Raw genomic sequence first — 26145 nt, 5'->3', positions numbered from 1 at the left:
TGATAGATCCCTCATTGTGGTGTCCAGGAAGTTGATGAGGTGGAAGGGGCTTTTTGCTGTTTTGCCACATCCAAAGGCAAGCTTCCAGGTGGAAGGTCTTCTGTAACCATGTATCTTCTTGGAGGAGCTAGAGGATGCTGCAGGAGCATGTCTCTGTCATAAAAAGCTCTTTTGTTAAAATCCATACTCTGAGATTTGTAAAGGCATTTGAGAATCAGGGTACCATTACCCGTTTGGTATATCCAAATAAGACATAAGTTCAATTTAGACATATAGTTTACCCAATAAGTTAAATTTACTGGTGCTAGTAGAGGAAAGAAGATTAGAAGGAATATTTTAGTAAGTCAAAGTATATGAGAATCAGAATGTCTCCTTGGTAGGGCCAGCACACATACCATACTCTTACCAAGATGGTGTGGAGGATTTTTCCTTAACCAAAATGGCGGTTATTCACATGTTTGCATTTTTCCAGAGCTGTTGTAATCTGGAGTTACAAGTTTTTACAGATTTTAAAACAAGCACACATACACAGACATAAAACAAGCATACTGTGGTCACATTATCTATACATATGTTAACAGACAAAGGTTTTTTTTTTTTTTTGGAAACTGTTGTCAGCTGATCAACTTCAAATCCTGATGTAGGCTGCAGAAGCCAGGCAAACACACAGGTGGTCCCATTAAAGACCAGATTAGCAGATGCTGTGAGGGAGAGCAAAACCATAAGGTCGGAAAACCTATGCAGTTTTAGTGTGGAAGAACCAGGGGAATGGATCCATTGGAGAGAATCCCAGTATGATGCAACAGCAAACAGTTAGAGAAGCAGGGAGAGGGATCAGGGAAGGGGAGTGGGAGCACAGCATTCAGAAACCATGGGCATATGGGGGCCTTGTTTCTTTCATGCTGGCAAAAATTTTTAGGCGTTAAGGGACCTAAGGTGCCAGATAGCCCCAATTTAAAAAAGATTTTGTAAAAGGCAGCCCAAGGGCATTTGGAGATCAGTCCCTGAACTGTAAGCATTTCTTGCTTTTAAGTCTATGCCAGAACTCGGGATTCAAAACCTAGTGCACTGCATCCACTAGACTTTGGATCAAAAAAAGAGAGGTGTGAGAAATTCCTTGAAAGGATATGTCTTTTTTAAGGAACTCCACAGAGACAAGGCAGGCCTTTGTCCCCCAGAATAAGGCAGGTCCTTGTCGAGTCAGGCTAGGCACTTGGCATGGCCGTAGCTTCAACAGGATGGCCCAAACTGTGTGAGGCTCTGGGCCTCTAAGGCAATGACTTGAAACTCAGAACTTACCCAGATGAAGCTGATCTTAGCCAGGTAGAGAGCAGGTGCAGGGGAGAAAGGTGTTTTCCAACACATGGCCCTGGGCCAGTGGGAAAAACAGCCCCTTTGATGGAAGCTCCAGATGAGATGTTTTTGTGCCCCAACAAACCTCTGTACTGACACAATAATCCAAATCAAACCAAATTATAAAAAGCCTAGGTTTAATAAAAGTGGTGCTCTCAGGTGAAAATGGGAAGGAAGACCAAAAAACCCACATGTTTGTTCTCCAGGTTGCTGTTTATATACCCGGTGGGAGTGGTCTTGGGCATCTCTGAGGAGGGGTCATAATTTGGTAGGCTTTCTTGGGGGTTGAGGCTGTATTGAAGTAACTCCCAGGAGAGGGGCTTGGGATGCGAACTTTCTACCCAAACAGAAAGTATGGGAAGTGTGCAGGAGGTGCTTCTAGTGGCTGCAGCTGAGGACACATCTGTCAGGAACCCAAGGGCAGGCCAGTACAGATGCCTCAATACTAACACTTGTGGTACAAGATGAACACGCCAGAGGCTTTTCTTTCCATCGTTTTTATAATTTACATGTTTCTGCATGACTTTGAAGCGAGAATGCCCCGAAATGTCTCCACTTTTACATTGTGAATATGTTCAGAAATGGGTTTGTTAGCAGAGTCTGCTTAGGAATAGTCTGAAATCTACTTGAATATGTACAGACTCCCTAAGTAAAATCTACATGCTTCCTTTGTTCAGGAAAAGCTTTGTTTTTGAAATAACTCCCATGCTTTTCCTGTTTCCTGCAATTAAGGATGTTTCTCCTCTCTTCTGTCTTGACTGTTGTGATTGAAAGACCCCCGGTAGGGACCTTCCCTCAGGTGGAGACCCCGGACCCACAGACCAGGCCGAGACCACGAGTCGGATGCAAACTGCAAGAGGTTTATTAGGTAGACACAGGTACCTGCGGGCGGCAAAGTCTTTCGGAGGACTTGCGCGCCTGCAGACTGGGAGGAGGACTTTTTATAGGAAAGAGGGCAGCAAAAAGCAATTTACAGAAGCAGAAGCGTGGTTATCAGAATGAGGCGGGGGGGGGGGGGGGCATGAATGGTTTTCCTCTCCCAGCTTGGATGTCCGGCAGCAGACATCCTGCTCTTATCTTATAGGTATCCTACTTTGAAGTCATCCTGCTTTGTAGATGTCCTTTGAAGTCATCCTGCTTTGTAGATGTCTTATCTTATAGATATCCTGTTTTCCTCTCACGAGAGCAGGCTAGCTGCTGATCCTGAGAATCTTTCAAGCAAACAGGACGTTCTCCCGGGGAGCCTGCTAGCTGCGGGTTCTGAGGAGGGGGTCTGTAGGGTCTTTCAGTGATGGCTACTCTTGGAAGTTAAACTGGCTACAAGTGGCAAACTAGTGAGTCACCTTGTGTCAAGGAGAAGGGGAAGTGCCTCTGGAGAGCAGGAAGATAGCAGGGTCTGCTATTGGAGCCAGGGGCAAGTGCTATGGAAACGCATCTCTGCTGATTCAGAAAAGGGTTTTCAGATGAAAGACAGGGTCTGGAAACATTGTACTGTGTCTTTAAGCACAGTATAACCCTATGGGAGGTGCTCTTGTCACTCAGGCCAATCAGATTCTCTAGTTGACCTGTCAGTCAGAAATTGTGCCGGGTCCTTCCGGCCCCAATTTCAAGCTTGAAGAGAAGCTGACACCGGTGGTTTTGTGTGCTGTGCTAAGTGTTGTTGCAGGCAGCTGAGCAGAGGACATGGGAAAGCTGGAAAGCCACGACATGGTGAGCTTGGGGCTATCCCCAGACTGGGAGGAGCGGCTAGTTGAGCCACGGGAGCAAGTGTGGTTCATCTTCCTCTGGCTGTGTGGTAGCCAGTGACCAGATGCAGAGTTCAGTATATCCCTGTCTGGACCTGCATCATCCAGCGTGCTTCTGTTGGTTCTTAATACTCCAGCATGGTCTGAGTGGCCCTGCATGTTCTTTGTATTTCCTGGGCCAACTGGCAGTCTCTGAGCAACTTCATTCTCCTGACTGCGTCTGTGCAGAGCACTGGGAGCAGGACAGTGCTTTGAAATATCCTTGTTGTTATCACCATGAAATGCCGGCGCCCTTAGTGCTTGTATTGGCTCTCTGTAACACAGATTTGCCAAGGTCGGAGAGCCGTGGCCCCTCTAGTATCTTCCAGACGTTCTGCACTTTTAACATTTAACATTTAGGTTTAGGATCCATCTGGAGTTAATTCTGTGGAGCTTGTAAACAGTATCTCTTGTATAGCGTAGCACTCCGCTGCTACTGTGATGTAGAAGAGTAGGATTGATGGTATAAGGACTTACCAGTTCTTAGGAAACACTAAGTCACAAAGTAGAAATCAGGTAAGGGTGAGCTGCATCCCAAATATTCCAAAGCAGAGTGGTATGCTAACCGCACGTGTTAGAGATTAGAATAAGATGTAAATGTTTGTTCCCCAGGATCAACCAGCTACATTCCCAAAACCAAGGAGACAACCCTGTTTTACAACCAGCAGAAATACCCAACCCTCCATTAAAAAACCATCCTCTTGGGGCTGGAGAGATGGCTCAGAGGTTAAGAGCATTGCCTGCTCTTCCAAAGGTCTTGAGTTCAATTCTCAGCAACCACATGGTGGCTCACAACCATCTGTAATGGGGTCTGGTGCCCTCTTCTGGCCTGCAGGCATACACACAGACAGAATACTGTATACATAATAAATAAATGTATTTTATAAAAAAAAAAACAAAAACCATCCTCTTAATGCTGCTCAAGCGACCATTCCAGGGTCACAACCCCATTAAGTCCTGTTGTGCCATAAAAGTATATTAATTCTAGAACATTGGCATTCCTAGTGTTTTTGAAAACTGGTTTGGAGTCAAGGTCTCCTACGTTGATTGGAGTGTATTTGAACCCTGTCTGTAGCCCCACAAGGCATTGCTGGTTTTTTTTTTTTTTTTTTTTTTTTTTTTTTTTTTTTTTTTTTTTTTTTTTTTTTTTTTTTTTGGCATTGCTGTTCTTGTCCTCTTGACTAAACACTAAACCTTGGATTGCATGTCTGCAGCACCACAGCGTTCTAATATTCCCAGTTTGAGCCACACAGTGGACTGTCCATTGCAGAACAGGGAAAGGATTTGTGTGGGGGGCACTGGCTCCTCCATTCAGACCAGAAGAGGAGGAACACTGCCGGGAGAAAACAGATTAGATAATAGCCTGGTCACAGACTGGAGCTGAAGGCAGTGAACTGCAGGGCTCTCCATTACAAAGGACTGATGGGGCATGGTGAGTGACTTTCTCTGTAATTTCCCTGCAGGTATTAATTCCTTCCATGTGAATGAAGACAGACAGAATTGGTGGGTGTACAATTTAGGGAGGGTCGCTTGAATTACAGTTAGCAAAGCTGTGCAGATGTGTACACTCCTGGTTGACATGGTTAAGCAACTGAGATGTTTGAGAAACAGGAGTTGAATGTAACTCCATATATTAGATTACAGCACTCAGTGGCTAACATTTTACATGGAAGCTGAGCAACCTCGTCCATTGCTGGTCTGTGCCCACTCTTTCACAACTGACCTCCTGTGGGCACACTACCCCTAGTCTGCCGACTAGTCTCTTCGGAATGGCATTCTCTCTATCAGGGAAGGGCCTACTCTATATCATAGTCACTATAGATAAGGGTTCTTCCTACTATTTTTATCATTTTAAAACATCAATTATTGGTATTATTTTTAACATTCATTTTATTTAAATGCATTGCTGCTTTATTTATTCAATGTTTCCAAGTTAAATAATTTCGTTCTATTTTTTTCTTAAGTGCTGTTTATTTATTTATATATTTATATCAGTTTAGAGCAGGGTTTTTCAACCTTGAGGGTCACAGCTCCTTTTGGGGGATCAAATGACCCTATCACAGGACTGGTCTAAGCCCATCAGAAATTATAGATATTTATATTATAATTCACAACAGTAGCAAAAATATAGTTATGAAGTAGCAGTGAACATAATTTTATAGGTGTGGGGGGGTCACCACATCATGAGCAACTGTATTAAAGGGCCACAGCATTAGGAAGATTGAGAACAATTGGTTTATATTAATGTCTCCTATAGCTCAGGCTTGCATCATACCATGCAACTGAGAATTGCTCTGAACACCTAATCCTGCCTCTGCTACCCAGTGCTGGAAAGACAGTCCAGCAACTCCTTCCAAGCTGGACCTTGACTGGCCTGTGTGAAGGAGAAAGAGATCAGTGAATGAGTATCCTCCAACTTCTGTAGACTTTATTGTGAATTTACAAGTGAAGTGGGACCTGTGTAAGAATTGAGTTCATTGACCAACTGTAAAGCCAGTGTATTCACAACAGAAAAAGGATGGGCAAGAAGGAGGGTAAAAGCTTTCCTGCTATGACGGTAGTTGACATTAGCAATGAGTAGTGAGGCAATCAACTTTAGATGTTCCACAAATGTGCTGACTGGCCATTTCGTGGACCCACAGACCATGCATACAAGCATCTATATAAGAATTGAACTTATCATTAAACCTAATTACTGTAGTTACAGTAATTCAAGTAAAGTGGAGCTGGATAAAATGGTGTGGCCCTGCCTATCATGACTGTATTTTTCAGGTTTAAGATGTATGCTCCGAGAGAAATGATGTGAGTGAAAGACCCTCACCCACTTGGGTGCAGGTCCAAGAGGGAGCAGCCCCGCGACTCAACCAGTCCAGCAGATGCAAGAAGCAATAGGCTTTATTAACGATAGCGGCACCAGGTGTCTCTAGTCTCCAAAGAGGTAGAGCACCCCGAACAGTGATCCCAGCAAGTTTTTATAGGCAAAAACCATGACATTAGTATAATGGGTATGGGGTGCAGCATGATTGGATACAACATTAGCATATTGGGTCAAGCTAGGCCACAGCTGTTTGTTTCATCAAATTTCCCAGAAATACCATGAAAGATATTGACATCAACCACAAACTCTGTCTGTCCTAGTTTTGGCACCAGATGCTTCCTGACTGGTGGGTGGCACAAGGTCCTGCGGTCAAGGTGCAAGCGACAACTGGAGATGTTGTGCAAGTTTTGCAAGCTTGGTGCTTTTCCATTGCCGATTGCCATCTATCTAGGGCATGTGCTAAAAGCGGCTGCAAGCAGGCGTTATGAGTTGGGGTCTCACATAAGTAATACTTGGTGTGCTCTAATACAAATCCCTAGTCTCTGGAGCACATGGCCATAAAGCCTGTTTCAACTTTTGAATGGAATTTTTTGGGATTATAAATACATTATTTCCACTATCTCTTTCCTGCCTCTGTGCCCTCCCATAGACTCTTCATTGTGTGGCTTTTTCTCTCCATCCTCTTCATTCTTTCCCAAATATCGTACACATTCTTGATTGACCAGCTTTGTGGTAATTTTCCCCCCTGAGACAGTGTTTGTGTGTTGTTATTTCGGGGCATAAGCTAGCTGGCAGCTGGGAGCTGGGTGGCAGGAATGCAGCCTGCAGCTCCCAGGCCAGCCCACAGCTCCTTCTACATTGGAGCCTGTCCTGGAACTCGCTCTGTAGATCAAGCTGGCTTCAAACTCACAGAGATCCTCCTGTCTCTGTCTTCTGAGTGCTGGGATTAAAGGTATGTTCTACCACCGCCCAGAAAGAAGTCATATCATGCCAGTCTGTGTGTTGTGGGAGAGAGGGGGCCCACTTTTGGTCCTGGCCCCCCCAGCTAGCTTAACCCCCGAAATAATCACAGAGAAACTGTATTCATTTAAACACTTAAACACTACCTGGTTATCAGCTCTAGCCTCTTATTGGCTAACTCTCACATCTTGATCTGTGTACTATTTTTTCCATAATCCCATTAATTACTCTGAGTGCTTCCAATATGAATGTAGCTTTGTAATCAGCTTTCTTGTTACAAATTGTTGGGCATTGTCATTGTACTGCATTTATTTATTTATGCAAATTTACCGTATACATCATCTTAATTTTGATGCATCATGTTTCCAGGGATCATTCATTTACTTCTTTATTTATTTAGGTTTTATTGTTCTTGTTAATCTGTGAGAGACTTTTGGTTTATTGGATAAAAGGTATTATGAGTGTTGGCAGGTGGCTCAGCACATACTCATTTTGGAGGTGACCTGAGTTTAGATACCTACACTCAAGTTGTGAGGCTCATAACTCTACCATTTCAGATCCAGGGCATCTGAACCCCTCTTTTTTGTATGTTACTTGTATACATATGGAAGACAGTCTCATTCATGCACAAACATATGCCAAAAAATAGCAATAAACTTGTTTTCAAAAGTGCTTGTGACTTATAAAGCAATTAGAGTAAAACAGGTTGCTTTAGGTGTACTGATTTTTTAAAAATCTGTTATCTTGCATTTTGTTTTAAAATGTTTTTATTTCCTCACTCTGATTGCAGACTTACAGGCAATCATCAGTCAGGCGGAGCAAAATGGTGTCTAAGTGATCCTAACAGACATCCTTTTCTTTACTATAAGATAATGAGTTTTTTTTTAGTATTCAAAACTATTTTCTATGAACTTAAGGCATGAGAAGGTTTAGTGAATCTCCCCAATTTTGGTGGAACAGTCCTCCTCACCCAAGCCATTTTCTGTTATTGGTAAAGGAGAGAGAACTGAAATCAGTGCTGGTCAGTTATTTCTTAGAGTTTGATTTTGGTTAGAATCTTGTAATTTTTTATTTAAAGGAGCATAATATATCTTTGTGTCTTTGTTTTCAGTGCTACCCACCTATGTTGTTGATTTTATTCATTGTTATCTAAGTATATTGTTTATTTTCTGAAAAATAATGGTCTCACCAATTTTGTATTCAGATTTCTCATGTTATGAGTTCCTTGAGTTTTTGTTGGTTTGGGAAGTTTCTGTCGAGAGACAGTTTTAGTTTTCTCTTCTTTATCTTAGATGTTTGCCTCTTTCCATTTCCTGGCATATCTATCTTCATGTTTGTGTTTTTGCTGCTTAAGTGATTGATGTGGTTAGTACATTGCCTTTGGGTCTTTAAAACCTTCTTGTATATTATTGTCTCTTTCTTCTAATTAGCCTCAGCTCTCAGCATGGCATAGCTTAGAGTGATCTGAGACAATACCAATTGAGAGTGTGCCTAGATCAGAATGTCTGAGAGAGATTGTGTTGATTTTTGATTGATATAGGAAGTCTCTTCCACTGAGTGGGCAATATCTCTGAGGAAGCAGTCCTGGGATGGATAGGAGAGCTAGCCTGAGCACAAGACAGTGACAAAACAAGAGGGAAAGCCAGAAAACAATGGTTCTACATATTTTGCCTGATGGAGGTGGGTCTTGTATTAATCTGTTGCTTTCATTGGTTAATTAATAAAGAAACTGCCTAGGCCCATTTGATAGCCAACCCTTAGGTGGGTGGAGTAAACAGAACAGAATGTTGGGAGAAAGAAAGCTGAGTCAGTGAGTCGCCATGATTCTCCCACTCCAGACAGACGCAGGTTAAGATCTTTCCTGGTAAGCCAGCTCGTGGTACTACACAGAATATTAGAAATGGGTTAGATCAATATGTAAGAGCTAGCCAATAAGAGGCTAGAACTAATGGGCTAGGCAGTGTTCAAAAGAATACAGTTTCCGTGTAATTATTTCAGGGCATAAGCTAGCCATGCAGGCGGCTGGGTGCCGGGGACGCAGCCCTGCCGTTCATATTACAACATTTGCCTTTAGTTATTAACTTGAGTTTCTATCCTAAACTCTCATAAGGAGGAATTGTAAAGTAGGTTTAACAACCAAATAAACACATTCATTACCTGAGTTACTTTGGATTGCATACTTTAATAACAGCAACAGGGAAGAAAGTTGGAAAAAAATGGGACTCAAAGGGGATTTTGTTGCTGCAAAGGAACTTGGAATATTGACTCTTATAAGAATGCTGAAGATATCAGAAAACTAGACAAAGAGCTGTTCTTGTAGGGCCTAGAAGATGGGAATGTTGAGAGTAATGGCAGACAATGGAGGTCAAGGTCATAGGATTTTAGTCAGCAATAGGCTCTGCAGGGAACCACGGAGTTGGCCTGACCTAACTGCCTTGAGAGACCTGTGTCATAGGATTTTCAGGTTGAAGTCCATGGTCCCTGGGTCACAATATACCTCCCAGTTCCTGACAGACTATTGAATTTCCTCAGGCAATGAAGCATTCAGACTGATTTGTGCTTCTTTGTTTGATCCCTTAGTAGTCAAGGAATCACGAATGCTTAACAGGACAATTGAACTTTGACATTAATCTTGTGTATGTTGTATAGCTTGCAAACTTCATTATATCCCAGTATAGACAGAGGTCGCTTGGTCATTTCCCCACTGCCCAGACCCGTAGTAATTATATAGAAATTGTATTACTTTATAATACTGCATATCCAATAGCTTAGGCTTCTTATTAAGTAACTTTTAAATCTTAAATTAACCCATTTTTATTAATCTGTGTATCGCCACATGGCCGTGGCATACCAGTAAGGTTCCATTCAGCATCTGTCTCCTTCAGTGGCTACATGGCATCTCCCTGACTCTGCCTTTTCTCCTCTATCTCTGCTTAGAATTCCAACCTTGTTCAATTCTGTGCTGCCATAGGCCCAAAGCAGTTTCTTTATTAACCAATGGGAATAAAACATATTCACAGCATACAGAGGGGAATTACACATCATCTCCCATTTTCTGTCTAAATAAAAAGGAAGGTTTTAACTTTGATATAGCAGTATTACATATAACAAAACAATTATCAAGCAAGAATTATAGTTACAATATTTAGTCTATTTATGTTTGGCAAGTTAAGGAAAATACTCTATCATCTATTCCGTCTTTGTGAGTCTGAAGTTTTATATCTAATCTATCTTTTATAATTATAACTGTCCTTTTTTCAACTCCATCTTCTTCTCATATATTATCATCTCTACCTTAAGTAGCTTCAGCTGTCAACATGATGTAGATTATAGAGTCATCTGAGAGAACATCAATTGAGGCTTTGCCCAGATCAAAATTGCTACTTACTATGTTTAGGGAAAATTGTGTTGATTGATGTGGGGAGGCTCTTCTCTTCCACTGATGGTTTCAATACCCTAAGCAAGTGGGACTGAGAGGGATAAGAAGGCTAGCTGAACATGAGAGAGTGACTAAGCAAGAGAGAAAGCCAGTAAACATTTTTCCCTGTGTCTCTTGCCTTCAGTTCCTAACTTGAATTTCTATCCTAAGCTTTCACAATGTGGGTTGTGATCTGAAAATATCAGTCAAGCAAACTTGTTTACTACCTCATATGCTTTTATTTAGAGAATTTAATCACAGCAAGAAATGAACAAATTAGGTCAAAATGTGGTACACCAAAAATGATTTTTGTTGCTGGGTAGAATGTGGGAACGTTGTCTTTTGGAGGAATATGGAAGATATTAGAACTTTAGATGGCAAAAGCCATAGAAAACTGTACACAAAGGTTAATTAACTATTCTTGTAGGACTAGGAATTTGGGGGTGTTGAAAGTAATGCACACAGTGGAGCTTGAGTTCACAGGATTTCAGTGGGAAACAGACTTCATGAAAAACTTATCTATGGGTCATTTGTATAATATTTTGTTCCCAAACCATTCCAATTTTCTCCATTCCCTGAGAAATTGAATAAGGCAAAATTAAAAAGTAATTGGGTGATTATTACTAATGATTTATTTAGGTCTACAGCAGGAAAAAAAGTGGTGTAGAAAGAAATGAAAAGTCAGTTTTGTGGAGAAAAGCAACACTAGGAAGATTCAAATGGCAGTCCTGTGGTGAAAAAGAGGGAGAAAATTTCAAGAAGTTTAGAACCATTAAATAGAAGACCCTTCTTATCATTTGAAGCCTAGGAAGATAACTTAGGGTAAGATTCCATCTATCTAAGTCTTCAATTTCTCAAAGGAATAGGCAGCTTGATTCCTAATCCGAGGAAGCAACCTCATGCAGAAGCTGCTGGAACTCTGATCCAAGCATGGTAGCATCCATAACAACTTAGAAGCCAAATTGTGGACAAAATTTATAGGTCATAGATTCTTACTCTTTAGTTTCAGTTTAACACTGTTGCATCCATCTATGTTTGGCAGAGTCAGAAACCTAGTGAGGAGACTGTGAGACTTCATTGCATGAAGCTGTGAAGATGAAGACAGAGTTGTATTTTTAGATGATAGGATGTTGAGATACCCAAGCTATGAGATATCTGTCATGGAGAACTACATACAAGTAGCAAAGGGGAGATATATATATAAAATTTTTCATGGATAGCACTATCTAAGCTCTTTGAAAGTGAATTCCCACCTGTGTGAGGCAGAGCTAAAAGGTTTGTTGTTTGTCCTGCTGAGTTTTAGTGTTACCATGAACCAATCTTCCCTCACTGTGCCCACATTTCTCTTTTCAAAATTTATTCTTCCTGTAAACAGAGACTGCTTATTCATTTCCCAGGCACCCAGACCCAAATAATCATACACAAACTATTAATTACAGCACTGTTTGGCCTATTAGCTCAGGCTTCTTATTAACTAGCTCTTTAATCTTAACCCATGTTTATTAATCTCTGTATTGCCACGAGGCTGTGGCCTACTTATAAGGTTGTGGGGTGTCTTTCTGCTTTGGCAGCTACACAGCATCTCTTAGTCTCTGCCTGCTCTTCCAGCCTGGTTGTATTTTGCCTTGCCATAAGGCCAAAGCAGCTTTATTCATTAACCAATAAAAGCAACACTTATACAGAAGCACATCACATGTCACTTTTCTAATAATATATCCCAAGTGCAGTTTCCCCTTCCTTCATTCCTCTCAGTCCTCTGCACTCTCCCTTCTCCACCAGATCCAATCCATCTCCATTTCCCTTCGGAATAGAGCAGATATCCCACAGATATCAATAAAGCCATACATAGCAAATTGAACTAAGACTAGGCACATATCAAAGGCTGGATGAGTCAACCTAGTAGGAGGAAAAGGGTTTCAAGAACATGCAAAAGAGTCAGAGACATCCTCCACTCCTACTTAGGAGTTGCACAAAACCACCAAGCTACACAATGATACCATATATGCAGAGGACCTGGTGCAAAGCCCTGCAGGCTCCGTGATTGCTATTTCAGTCTCTGTGAGCTCCTATGGGCCCTACTTAGTTGATTCTGTGGCCTGCGTTCTCCTGTGTCATTTTAGTTAGGAAAGATTTTGACTATGAATTTATTTTGAAAATTTTTTCTGTGCCTTTGGGGTGAGATTCTTCTCCATTTCCTATTATTCTTAGGATTGGTCTTTTCCTAGTGTTTCAGATTTCCTGGATGTTATGTTTCAAGAAATTTTAGGTTTAACATTTTCTTTGATCAGTATATCCATTTCTTTGATCTTGCTTTTGAAGTCTGGAATTCTCTGTTCAATGTCTTGTATTCGTTTGGTGAAGCATGCCTCTGTAGGTCCTACTCCACTACTTAGATTTTCATTTTCAGAATTCCTTCAGTTCACATTTTTAAGTTGCTTCTATTTCTATTTTAAGGTCTTGAACATATTCATTCATTTCTGACAACTGTTTCCTCATTTACTTTCTGGTTTTCTTTAAGGGTTTTGTTAATTTTCTCCAATACTTCATTTATCCTTTCTCTGCTTTCTTTAGGGGATTCATTTACTTCCTCTTTAAGGACTTCTGTCATCTTTATAAAGTTGGTCTTAATTGTGCTTCAACTGTGTTGGAATATTTAGGGCTTGCTGTAACACAGTCATATTCCTGTTTTTACGAATGGGAATATCTCCTCTACCATTATATGTTGTCAACCTTTAATTTTTTTTTTTTTGATTTTACAGGATGTGACAGTCAAGAGATTGTCTTAAGTGTCAGAAGATACTTTGGACATTTGTGATATTTGGGCTGCTACAGATTATAAGGATTATTGAATTTAGACTAAATGCATTTTTATTTTTATTTGTACTTATTCTTCTCTCATACTATTTATCCTGATTGAATTCTCCCCTTCCTCTACTCATTCCAGTCCCTCCCCCACCAGATCCCCATTGTCACAGCTCCATTGCTTCCTTTTCCATTCAAAAACAGAGCAAATCTCCCAGGGATATCAACCAATAAATCATACCAAGGTGCAGTAAGACTAGGCACAGACTCTTATTTCAAGGTTAAACAAGGCAATGCAATAGAAGGAAAAGGGTCCTAAGAACAGACAAAAGAGTCAGAGACACCATGACTCCTACAGTTAGGATTTTCACAAACACCCTAAACTAAACAACCATAGCATGTATGCAGAGAACCTGGCACAGAGCCATGAAGACTCTGTGATTGCTACGCCAGTTTCTCTGAGCCACTATATGCCCTACTTAGTTGATTGTGTGGGCCATGTTCTCCTGATTTCCTCAACCACTGAATGCTACAGTCCTCACACCCTCCTTCTACAAGATTCATAGAACTCAAGCTAATGTTTGGGTAGGGATCTCTGCATGGGCTTCCATCAGACCCTGGAAGAAGCCTCTTTCATAACAAGTGGGCCAGGTACCAACCTATGATTATAGCAGTAAATAGTTATGAATCATTTTATTGATATTTTTCTTGGTCAACTGTATTTGGTTCTACCCCTTTTCTCTGAGCCATTCAAGTTCTAGTTCCTTACCATTTTGGCAGTGTCAGTTATGGGCTTCCTCTCACAGCATGAGCTTCAAGTTAGACCAGTCATTTATTGGCCACTAAGAAAGCTCCGAGTCACCAGTGCCCCAGCATATCTTGCAGGTAGTACAAGTGTAGGTTGAATGTTTTGCGGCTGGCTTGGTGTCCCAGTCCCCCTGGGAGCTTTATGTGGTTACAGAAGATGGCTAGTTCAGCCTCCATATTCTTGATTACTAGGAGTCCTCACTAGGGTCACACTTATAGGTTCCAGAAAGTTTTCCCTACACTGTTTCCACATCCCCTGTTAAAAGCTCCCCTATTCCAGTCATCTCTCCCTGTCTTCTCCCCATCTGTCCCTTCCTTGCTCACCTAATCCTTCCTCTTCCCATTCCCACTTGCCTCCAGTACACCTACAAGACCTATTCTATTTCTGCTTACAAGGGAGATCCATGCATCTCCCCTAGAGCTGTTCTTGTACTTAGCCTCTCTGTGTCTATGGATTGTACTGTGATTAACTGTGATTATACTTTACTTAACTGCTAATATCCACCTATAAGTGAGTAAATACCATATTTTTCTATGTGATTCTGGGTTTCCTCACCTAGGATATTAAAGAATTCAGGAAACTAAACAACAACAAACCAAATAATCCAATTATAATGGGGAACACCTCTAAACAGAATTCTCAGTAAAAGAATCTAAAGTGACTAAGAAACACTTGAAGACATGTTCAACATCTTTAGCCACTAGGGAAATTAATATTAAAACTACTTTGAGATTTCATCTTACACCTGTTAGAATTGTTAAGATCCATAATACAAGTGATAGCTATCACTGGCAAGGACATGTAGCAAGGGGATCCATTGCTGTTGCAAGTGCAAACTTGTACAGCCAATATGGAAATCAACATGCAGTCCTCAGGAGATTGTGAGTCAATCTACCTCAAGACCCAGCAATACCACTCTTGAACATATACCCAAAAGATCCTACCATAAGAACATTTGCTCAACAGTGTTCATAGTGGCTTTGTTCATAAAAGCCATAGACTGCTGTATCTGGGAGAGATTGTGTTGATTGATGATTGATGTGGGAAGGCTCCTCCACTGAGGGTGGCAATATCCCTAAGAAAGTGGGTTTGGGCTACAAAAGGGAGCTATCTTAGCATGAATGAGACAGTGACTAGGTAAGAGAGAAAGCCAGGAAACAATCGTTGTCCATGGGTTTTCGCCTTCAACTATTAGCTTGATTTTCTATCCTAAACTCTGAAAATGGTGAAGTCAAATTACCCCACTCATTGTCTGAGCTGCTTTTGGTTAGAGGATTTAATCAGAGCAACATAAATGCAAGTTAGAACGAAATATGGAAAGTCAAAAGTAATATTGTTGCTAGGCAGAACCTGAGAATGATGTCTCTTGAAGGAGTGTAGAAGATATCTAGACTTTAGGTGGCAAAAAATATAGAAAGTAGTAAATGGAAATGTTAAGAGGAATGCCAGGAAGTAGAGACTGAGATCATAGGATTTCAATGGGAAATGATAAACTCCATAACAGATTAAGTTATGTGGTTTTTTTTGTGTGGTATTTTGGCTTCAAAATCTTTTTTGTCTGCCCATGACCTAGAAATTTAGTAAAGCACAATTAAAAAATAGTGGGTTGATTCCTTAAATGAAATATTGGATCTGTTGGATGCTTATTAATGATAATTCCTTCAGGTCTACGGTAAAAAGAAAACAAGTGGGGCTGAAATAAATGAAAATGAAAAGGTAGTTTCAGGTGGCAGCCAATTACTGGAACAAGCAGGGATTTTCAAGGAGTTTATTACTATTATAGGGAAGGCCCTTGCCATGGAATGGAAGTCTAACAAGGTGCTCCAGGAGTAAGACTCCATCCACATAAACCTTCAATTTATGTAAAGAGTAAGCAAAGTGATTCCTAGTCCTAGGAAACAACTTCATACAAAACCTGCTACACCTGTGATTGAAGTGTGTTATTGTCTATCAATTACGAAGTTAATCTTTTCAGGACCACTTATCATGTGCTGGTCCTGGAAATAAGAAAGAATCAAAATTTAAGGTAATGGGTTCTTAGTTTGTGGTTACAACTCAGGATTGGTTTTTTTTTTTTTTTTACAACTCAGGATTGTTACTGGCGTTCATGTTTGGCAGAGTCAGAAACCCAGTGAAGAGATTGTGAGAGTTCATTTCATGAAGCTGTGAGGATGAAACCTGTTGTTGTTTTTACTCTTTTGGGGACCTGCTACCCAGCTCTCAAAAAATGACATACATTGAGGCTTATTATTTCTTATAAATTCCGGGTCTTAAGTTGTCTTGTTTATAGCCAGCTTTTTTTTTTTTTTTTTAAACTAATTGTCCCATCTACCTTTTGCCTCTGGGCTTTTATCTTTCTCTATTCTGTATACACTTTTTTTTTTTTTTACTTCTTACTCTGTGACTTTGCTGTGTAGCTGACTGGCTGGCCCATGCTTTCCTCTCCTTTTCTTGGTCATCCTTCCTTTTTTCCTCCGAGATTTCTCCTCCTATTTATTCTCTCTGCCTTCCAGTCCTTCTTATTCTTTCCTACCAAGCTACTGACTGTTCATTAGGCCAAACAGATATTTTAGACCAACCCAGTATCACAGCTTCACAGGATTAAACAAATGCCACATAAAAGAATGCAACACATATTTGTATCATTGAAACAATTGTTTCACAACATAAATGAATATAATACATCTTACAATAATATTCCACACAGCCAGGGTTGCATTTTGATACCACAAGATATTGAGATGCCTAAACTATAAGACGTCTTCTATGGAGAACTAGCTGAATATAGGGAGTAGAAGTAACCAGAGAGAGAGATGTATGAGAAGATGCAGGGATAGGGCCATCTAAGCCCTTTGAAACTGAAGCCCTGTGCATCTGAAACAGACCTACAGGATTTGATGTTTGTCCTGCTATGCTTCAGTCTTGCCTCACTATGTCTCCATTTCTCTATTTTGGAGTGTGAGTGGTATTCTGTACCATTATATGTTGGAAAGATGTAACTTGTTTTCTAATTTTTACAAGATGATACTTGCTGTGGGACAATGGTCTTGTAACTTGTAAAGATTTGTCACTTGTAAGCCGGGCAGTGGTGGCGCACGCCTTTAATCCCAGCACTCGGGAGGCAGAGACAGGCGGATCTCTGTGAGTTCGAGACCAGCCTGGTCTACAAGAGCTAGTTCCAGGACAGGCTCCAAAACCACAGAGAAACCCTGTCTCGGAAAACCAAAAAAAAAAAAAAAAAAAAAAAAGATTTGTCACTTGTGTTGGTTTAATAACATGCTGATTGACTAGTAACAAGGCAGGAAGGATAGATGGGGTGACCAGAACAGGAGAATTCTGGGAAGAGGAAAGGCTCAGTTTACAGTCGTCACCCATATGCAGAGGAAACAAGATGAGAATGCCTCACTGATAAAAGGTACCAAGCCATGTGGCTAACACAGACAAGGTTTATGTACTAATGTAAGATGTAAGAATTAGTTAATAAGAAGCCTGAGCTAATAGGCCAACCAGTTTATAATTAATGTAGACCTCTGTTTGTTTCTTTGGGACTGAATGACTGTGGGACCTGGCAGGACAGAAACCTCTATCAACAAGTCACTGTCAAGTGATTGTCTTGAGCATCAGAAGAGACTTTGAACATTTGATCAGTATAGGGACTATTGCAGAATATGAATATCATTGAAGTGATTAAATTGATTTTCTTCATGGATGACCATGAGCCTATAGTGATCCAGGTGAGAATGTAATTGATTGAATGAAAAACCTCCTAGATAGGAAGATGTATTTTAACACGTGCCTCTTCTTGGTAACTTTCATTTGATTGCTTGTGAAACCACTAGTAGTTGGAGCCTCTCTGGATGAAATCTCTCACTGGGGATGTGATATGATGTAGTAAAGAGGGCTGCTTGTTTGTTTCCAGCTGCTCAGCCCCAAAATAATCACACAGAAACTGTATTAATTAAATCACGGCTTGGCCCATTAGCTCTAGCTTCTTATTGGCTAACCCTTACATTTTAATTTAACCCATTTCTATTAATATGTGTACCGCTATGTGGCTGTGGCTTACAGGGTAAAGTTACCAGCATCTGTCTCTGGCAGGGTTACATGACTTCTCTCTGACTTCACCTTATTCCTCCCAGCATTCGGTTTAGTTCCCTGCCTACCTAAATCTTATCCTATAGCTCTGCTGTAGGCCCAAAGCAGTTCCTTTATTAAACAATGATAATCATAGCATACAGACAGGAATCCTACATCACCTCCCCTTTTCTTTAAATGAAAAGGAAGGTTTTAATTTTAACATAGTAAAATTACATATAACAAAGCAGGTATCAAACAAGAACTACAGTTACAATATTTACATCTACTTCATCTTTTTTCATAACTTAGGAAAACTATAAATTCTTCAACTCCATCAAAGACCCCAGAAGGATATAATATTACCTAAGTAAACAGGAGATGCATTGTGAGCAACTTCTAAAACTCTAGAAATGACAGAGACATCTTGCTGCCTGGACAGTCACCCAAAGTTGGGGCTTCCATCTTCAGCCCACAGGCCCACAGTATCCAGAAGATTTTTCCACGAAGTAGGAAATTTGAAGACCTGTTCTGCCTTGCAATGGAAAAGTCCATCAGTTGCTTTCTTCTGTGTCCTACAGAATGTCTGGCAGACTCTTTCATGAATCAGGAACCCCAAAGAATCACCTCACCTTTAGGCAAGTTCAGCAGTCATTTCCCTGTGGGTCCTGCATGTCTAGTTCATCAAGCAGTTCCTGTAAGAGCAGTTTCTTGCTCAAATGGCTAACAAACTTCGTAAGGAGCTTCTTCGATGCCCATCTTCCTCTTGAAATAGATTGGTGCCGCCAGGAGCAGATGTGTCTCTTTGTCATAAAAAGTCTTAAGCTCTTAAAACATTTTAAATGCCATATTCTGAAAGTCTCTGAAAGATTTGAAGAATCCCTATCTCTCTGAAATACATTTCTGTACATCTAGAAAATCTAACATGACTACAAACTTGACTATTACTATTATAGATGACTATTTACCTATATTTTAATTATACATTACATTTTTAAATGAGCTGCACAAATACAAAACCTTAATCAAGAGCAGAAATACATATAATAAAATTGACCTTAAATTCATATCAATAAACCAAGATCCATACCAATGCAAATCTCTATAGCATACCCCCCTTTAAATGTAAACAAACATTTATGAACAGTATTTGGGAATATGGGCATAGTTCTCTCCAAACTGATTTCTGCTTTTTATTTGGCAAAGTAATTTTTGGGGGGTGTTCACAACCTTTTGGGTGGTCTTAGTTCATTAAACCACATTAGTCTGGAAGGATTCCACAGGTTATCATCCTCTGTGGAAACAAAAGAAGAACATCTTTTCCAAAGTAACAAATCCTTAGACCCAAATTCTAAAGACATGATACCTTTAAAGTATATATGTTGGTTACTTAGCTCCTTTATAGTCAAAAAATTCAAAGAAAACACAATAATATACATAATCCAGTCACTCTGTATATAGTCCATTTTTACGTGGCTTATTTGGTTTTATTCTATTACTTTTTAATATTTATTTTATTATTTTATTATCTTTACTCCTTTAATTTATGACTGTACTCTTGTCTCTTTAAAGACTTGGTTTCATCTTTTTATAAACCATTTACTTCTTTTTATAACTCTCTATACTTTTTTTCTTCTCTCTCCTAAGCCTATGTACATTTTTTAAACACACTATGCCCCATTTAGAGGTCTTTTATGCATGCATCTGTCCTATTGTGTATCTGTAATTCTTTACTGTTCAGGAGTGCTTCTTAAAATGCTAAGCACTTCTTATGAACTTAAGCTATGCCATTGGTAGAGCAAGTACAGCCTGCCTGCTTGCTCCACCCAGTCTGACATGGCAGAAGCATGTTTGTTGCCTCCAAGAGCCATGTACATTGCCCCATTTTCAGGCACACAGGGGGTCTAAGTTGCCATTAGCAATCTGTTCACAGACCCCATAGCCAGTCCTCCAGAAAGAGTCAGAGTTTGTGCTGGCAGCACCACCCAGAAAGCTGGCATTTCAAAATGGTGCAGCATTTTTCTGCTACCTCTAAATCAGGAAAACCTCTCTTAAGGGAGCCGCAGTATGTCACCAGTAAGCAAATCCCATTTGGGGACATAAATGCAACTAAATGTCATTTTTTAGTGTCTAGAATTCCTTTCCAATCTCTCTAAGATTTTAAGTGGACTTTAGTTGGCCACATGGGCACCAGTTTGTTGTGGGAAGCCACTTGTTAGTTCCCAGCTGTTCAGCCCCAAAATAACCACACAGAAACTGTATTAATTAAATCACTGCTTAGCCCATTAGCTCTAGCTTCTTATTGGCTAACTCTTACATATTAATTTAATCCATTTTTATTAATCTGTATCGCCACTTGGCTGTGGCTTCCCAGGTAATGTTTCTAGCTTCTGTCTCTGGCGGGGCTACATGACTTCTCTGATTCCGCCTTCTTCCTCCCAGCATTCAGTTTAGTTTTTCCCACCTACCTAAGTCCTGTCCTATAGCTCTGCTATAGTTCCAAAGCAGTTCCTTCATTAACCAATCATAATCACAGCATACAGAGGGGAAAACCACAATATGCATTTCTATAGTCTCAACCCATTTCCTGCTCTTTGTGCCTACTGTGTTGTGGTTGAAACTAATCAGTCAGCTTTCTTCTTTTGCTATTATAACTTCCCCACCATTGCTGTAAGAAATCTTACAGCTTGTGATTACCCACCTACTGGGACGTGGCCTCTTATACTATAAATGCGGATGCAGAGCCTGCATCTGCCCCTTTTTTTTCTTTACTTCCCTGGCTGCTCTTTCAGATTGCTGGGTTGCTGCATTCAATCTCTGTTCTCCGTTCAAGCCGAGAATTCTTATTTGTGAGTTTACCCCTAAATAAATATCTATTTCTCAATTCTGAGATAGTGTTAGATTTATTTTAAGCCTCCATTCCACACACCATCATAAACTCTATCACTAAATCACATAAGATTCAGTAGAACTAACTGCTATTTGGTGCTAAGGTGGTTTGGTAGCCTACTGTTTTCATTTTTGTTTGTTTATTTTTGAAGACACGATTTGTCTGTGTAGACATAGCTGTCCTGAAAGTAGCTCTATATATCAGGCTGGCTTTAAACTCAGAGATCCTCTGACTCTGATTTCCAAGTGCTGGGATTAAAGGTGAGTCAGCATTCCTGGCTTTTTTGTTTTTAAATTGTTGTATGATGGTTTTGTTCCTATCAAACATATGCTGTTGTACTGAGCTTCACCTATATCTTGGATTTCAAAATTTGACAGAGGGTATCTCATTATGTTTCCCAGGATGGCATGTGTCCATGACATTAATACTGCCTGTTCCTTCTTAGTCATTGGATTGTAGGTGCATAACCTTCTTCCTGCCTGTTTTTGTTTGTTTTGAATTTTTATTTTAAAAAGAGTATTTTATCTGTATGCATGGATATGCACCATGTGAGTACCTGGTTCTTACATTGATCAAAAGATGGTACTAGAAACCCTGAACTTGGAATAATGGATAGTTATGATGCCCCATGTAAGTCCTTGAGCCCACCTGTATGCAAGACTAGGAGGACTCTTTTCTCTTGAGCCACCTTTCCTGCTCTGTGTTGATTATTTGTAATGAGCATATTAATTGCTATTGTTTTCATTTGTCCATGTGTAACTTTTTAAACACAGTGCCTTTTAGTAAAATCTTATTTATGTTGCAGTTTAAATTGGGACACTTCAGGTTTCTGGTAGATGAATAAAGAGTTGAAGTGAATGCATAACACTTTGTTGAAACTTCAGCGCAAACCTATGTTATTTCTATTTTTTATATTTGTTAGATTAATTTTTTTCATCTGAAACAGGTATTTAATATGTATTTCTGGCTTTCCTAGAAGTAATTGCATGGACTAGGCTGGTATTCAACTCAGAGGCAGATAGATATACCTGCTTCTGCCTTCTGAGTGCAAGGATTAAGGCATGATTCAATGCATCCAGTTTTTTCATCTCATTTTTTTTTTTGTAGTTAGGGATTAATCATTCATACAATTTCTCTTATCTATACTCTGTACTCTTGATCTGTTTATGTATCTTTCATTGTTGGTTAGTAGGCATTTCTCTTGCAAGGTAATATCCCATTCAAAGGGTTCGGAAATGGCAGAGGTGAACCTCCTATTCAGTTTGCTTCTAAAGTGACTTGGTGATTAAATTATGATGTCTATGTCATGGAATAAGTATGAGGAGCACCAGAATTATATGACTATACTGTCAAAGAAGTATATATTTACAGTGTTGTCAAACTCATGCTTTCTGTTGTACACATGTATGGGATATTTTAGAATACAGTGACCTATGATGACGTGCATGTCGACTTCACCTGGGAAGAATGGGCTTTGCTGGATCCTTCCCAGAAGAGTCTCTACAAAGATGTGATGCTGGAGACCTACAGAAACCTCACTACTATAGGTAAGACTGAACTATCTTTCATGTTTAAGGGGACAACTGTTCATTGCTTAATGATGCTCTTTTGTAATATGATTGAGAAAGAAGAATGGGTAAATAAGTCAGGCATGGTTTTAAGGTTTGCTTCAAGTGGTAACTAAACTTTTTACAAGTTTTAATATATAACATACATTTTTCTGGCACTATATTTTAGGATACAGTTGGGAAGACCATCATATTGAAGAACTTTGTCAAAGTTCTAGAAGACATGAAAGGTAATTTTCATGGATAAGCTGATACAAATGTACCTCTGAAGAATTTGTAATGTATCCTATATGTTTTAAACAAAAACAACAGTGTAAATAATAAAGTACATTGATGATTATTAAATTCTCACAAAGTTATATACCTTAATTTCAGATAGGTAGGCTGCATTTGCAAGTCATTCTTTTAAGAAAGAAGTCAAGGAAACAATGTCTTAACCTGTATTACCATTTGAATCATAATACAATGAGAGCTATACTGTAAAATTGTCAATCCATTTATTTCATATTATTCATATTATAAAAGATACATTTTGAAAAGGTGATAAGTATATCTAAAACTCTCTAATACACTATTAGTCTATAGAAAGGGTCGTTTAACCTATATATTTATTAAGTTTAGTGAGAAGGCAGTTTGAGTCACAAATCAAGGGGTAACTGTTGTAGAGAAGCCTTAATCCAGATACCACATATCTATGAGGACAGAAAGTCAAACTGAGTGAACTCAGTGTGGAAACCTTATATTTGTTATTCTTCCTTTACTAGGTATATCATATGTTACTCTGGATACAAGCTACATGAGCATAGGGATGTGAAAAGATATAACATACCTCTCCCTCAGAACCAATAGAAGATATGTAGCAGTCCCCATGTTGAGTATACTTGTTGAATTGATGTACAAGTATAAAAGTAATTGGTTTTCTAGTCTCCTTGTTAAGATATCAACAAACTCACATTTCAGAAAAGCACCATGAGTACTCGGACTGTGTAAATATTTCTGTTTGCCCTGGTTCACTTAGCAAATGTAGTATCACTCACAGTATAGGAAACTTTATGAATGCAATAAGAGTGGTAAAGCTCTGAGTTTTTTCAGTTCTCTTCAAATACATGAAAATTCTTGTGCAGATAAAAAGATTCTGTAAATGTGAACCATGTAATAAAGACTGTTATCTGTTCTCTTCAAAGATGAAAAAGCAAGCCTTAATGAAGGGGAAAAACAAGATTATAAACATATAATTCCTCTTTAAAATAGTACTAAATTGTAAAATTAATTTATACAGATAAAATAGTCAACAATGTATTAAATGTAGTAATGCTTTCACATATACCATTATCATTGTAGGCATGAAAAAAGTCAAACTAGAGAGAAAACTTCTGTATATACTCAGTGTGTTAAAGCCTTTGCATATGACAGTCATCTTCACAGTTATAAAAAAACAGATACTAGATTAAGACCTTATGAAGAAAATGAGTGTGTTAAAGCCTTTTTACATTGCAGTCATCTTCAAATGCATAAAAGAACATACACTGGAGAGAAACCCTATGAATGTAATCAGTGTGGTAAAGCATTTGTTTATCAGAGTTATCTACAAATACATGAAAGAAGCCATACTGGAGAGAAACCCTATAAATGTAATCAGTGTGGTAAAGCCTTTGCACAGCACAATAATCTTCAACGTCATGAAAGAACCCATACTGGAGAGAAGCCCTATGAATGTACTCAGTGTGGTAAAGCCTTTACACGTCATAGTCATCTACAAAGGCATGAAAGAAGCCATACTGGAGAGAAACCCTATAAATGTAATCAGTGTGGTAAGGCCTTTGCACGTCATAGTCATCTACAAAGTCATGAAAGACTACATACTGGAGAGAAACCCTATAAATGTAATCAGTGTGGTAAGGCCTTTGCACAGCACAGTAATCTACAAAATCATCAAAGAAACCATACTGGAGAGAAACCCTATGAATGTAAACAGTGTGGTAAAGCCTTTGCACAGCACAGTTATCTACAAAATCATGAAAGAATCCATACTGGAGAGAAACCCTATGAATGTAATCAGTGTGGTAAAGCCTTTGTACAGTACAGTAATCTACAAAATCATGAAAGACGCCATACTGGAGAGAAACCCTATAAATGTAATCATTGTGGTAAAGCCTTTGCACAGCACAGTTATCTACAAATTCATGAAAGAATCCATACTGGAGAGAAACCCTATGAATGTAATCATTGTGGTAAAGCCTTTGCACAGCACAGTTATCTACAAATCCATGAAAGAATCCATACTGGAGAGAAACCCTATGAATGTAATCAGTGTGGTAAAGCCTTTGCACAGCACAGTTATCTACAAATTCATGAAAGAAGCCATACTGGAGAGAAACCCTATAAATGTAATCATTGTGGTAAAGCCTTTGCATGTCACAGTTCTCTAAAAATTCATGAAAGAAGCCATACTGGAGAGAAACCCTATAAATGTAATCATTGTGGTAAAGCCTTTGCATGTCATAGTTCTCTACAAAGTCATGAAAAAAGGCATACTGGAGAGAAACCCTATGAATGTAATCAATGTTGTAAAACTTTTGCTCATCACAGTAATCTTCAAAGGCATGAAAGACTACATACTGGAGAGAAACCCTATAAATGTAATCAGTGTGGTAAGGCCTTTGCACAACACAGTAATCTTCAAAGTCATGAAAGAATCCATACTGGAGAGAAACCCTATAAATGTAATCAGTGTGGTAAAGCATTTGTTTATCACAATTATCTACAAATTCATGAAAGAAGCCATACTGGAGAGAAACCCTATAAATGTAATCAGTGTGGTAAAGCCTTTGCACAGCACAGTCATCTACAAAGGCATGAAAGAACCCATACTGGAGAGAAACATTATGAATGTAATTAGTGTGGTAAAGCTTTTGTTTGTCATAGTCATCTTCAAAGACATGAACTAACACATGCTGGAGAGAAACCCTATGAATGTAATGAGTGTGGTAAAGCCTTTTCACTTCACAGTACTCTTCAAATGCATAAAAGATCACACACTGGAGATAAACTCTATGAATATAATCAGTGTGGTAAAACCTTTGCATATATGAATAATCTAAATCATGAGAAAAAATTCATACTGCAGAGAAACCCTATAAATGTATCCAGTGTGATAAAGTTTTGTACTTTATATAAGAGTAAAACTTTTTGTGTGCAACAATCTGTTAAAATGTTTGCATATTGCAATGGACATTGACAACCTGAAAAAGATACTGAGGACTTCTTATTATAAAGTATTTGGTAAGATCTTTAGCCAAAACACTTATAATCGACTACACAATGATTTGGGATTCCCCTCTGTATTCTGTGAATGTATTTTGTTACCTTGTTTAATAAAGAAGCTGCTTTGGGCCTCTGGCAGGGCAGAATAGAGCAAGGCAGGAATTCCAAACAGAGATAGAGGAGAAAAGAAAGTGGAGTCAGACTCCATGTATCTGCTGAAGGAGACAGATGCTCTGGAACCTTACTGGTAAATCACAAGTCTTGTGGTAAAATACAAAATAATAGGAATGGGTCAATTTAAGATGTCAGAGTTAGTTCATAAGAATCCTGAGCTAAGGCCAAGCAGTGCTTTACTTAGTATAGTTTCTGTGTGATTATTTCGGGTCTGGGCAGCCAGGAATGAACA

The 26145-nt window shown here is 39.3% G+C and overlaps 1 protein-coding gene and 1 pseudogene across 2 annotated transcripts; both read left to right on the top strand.

Moving 5' to 3' along the window:
* The first annotated feature begins 2954 nt into the window (after nt 1-2954).
* Nucleotides 2955-23954, top strand: LOC130874504 (zinc finger protein 120-like). Of its 2 annotated transcripts, XM_057769867.1 has the most exons (4): nt 2955-3063; nt 22328-22454; nt 22645-22705; nt 23240-23954. In XM_057769867.1, the coding sequence occupies exons 1-4, from the start codon at nt 3037-3039 to the stop codon at nt 23322-23324; spliced, it is 300 nt and encodes a 99-aa protein (XP_057625850.1). In that variant the 5' UTR covers nt 2955-3036; the 3' UTR covers nt 23325-23954. The 2 variants fall into 2 exon arrangements, with proteins under 2 accessions (XP_057625850.1, XP_057625851.1); XM_057769868.1 differs by lacking the exon at nt 23240-23954 and having other exon boundaries at nt 22645-22808.
* LOC130874595 (zinc finger protein 844-like) overlaps nt 23445-26145 on the top strand; it is a 19327-nt pseudogene continuing 16626 nt past the window's right edge.

Source organism: Chionomys nivalis, chromosome 5 (genome assembly GCF_950005125.1).
Source record: "Chionomys nivalis chromosome 5, mChiNiv1.1, whole genome shotgun sequence".
In the NCBI taxonomy this organism is placed as follows: domain Eukaryota; kingdom Metazoa; phylum Chordata; class Mammalia; order Rodentia; family Cricetidae; genus Chionomys; species Chionomys nivalis.
Note: the sequence above shows the minus strand (reverse complement) of the source record. Positions and strands in the feature narration are given on the sequence as shown.

Bases quoted from the DNA above. Each gene is read 5' to 3' on its own strand.
- LOC130874504 (XM_057769867.1), top strand. From the start codon at position 3,037: ATGGGAAAGCTGGAAAGCCACGACATG. The intron at 3,064-22,327 runs GTGAGCTTGGGG...GGGATATTTTAG, and splicing joins AGCTGGAAAGCCACGACATG to AATACAGTGACCTATGATGA. The intron at 22,455-22,644 runs GTAAGACTGAAC...ACTATATTTTAG, and splicing joins CAGAAACCTCACTACTATAG to GATACAGTTGGGAAGACCAT.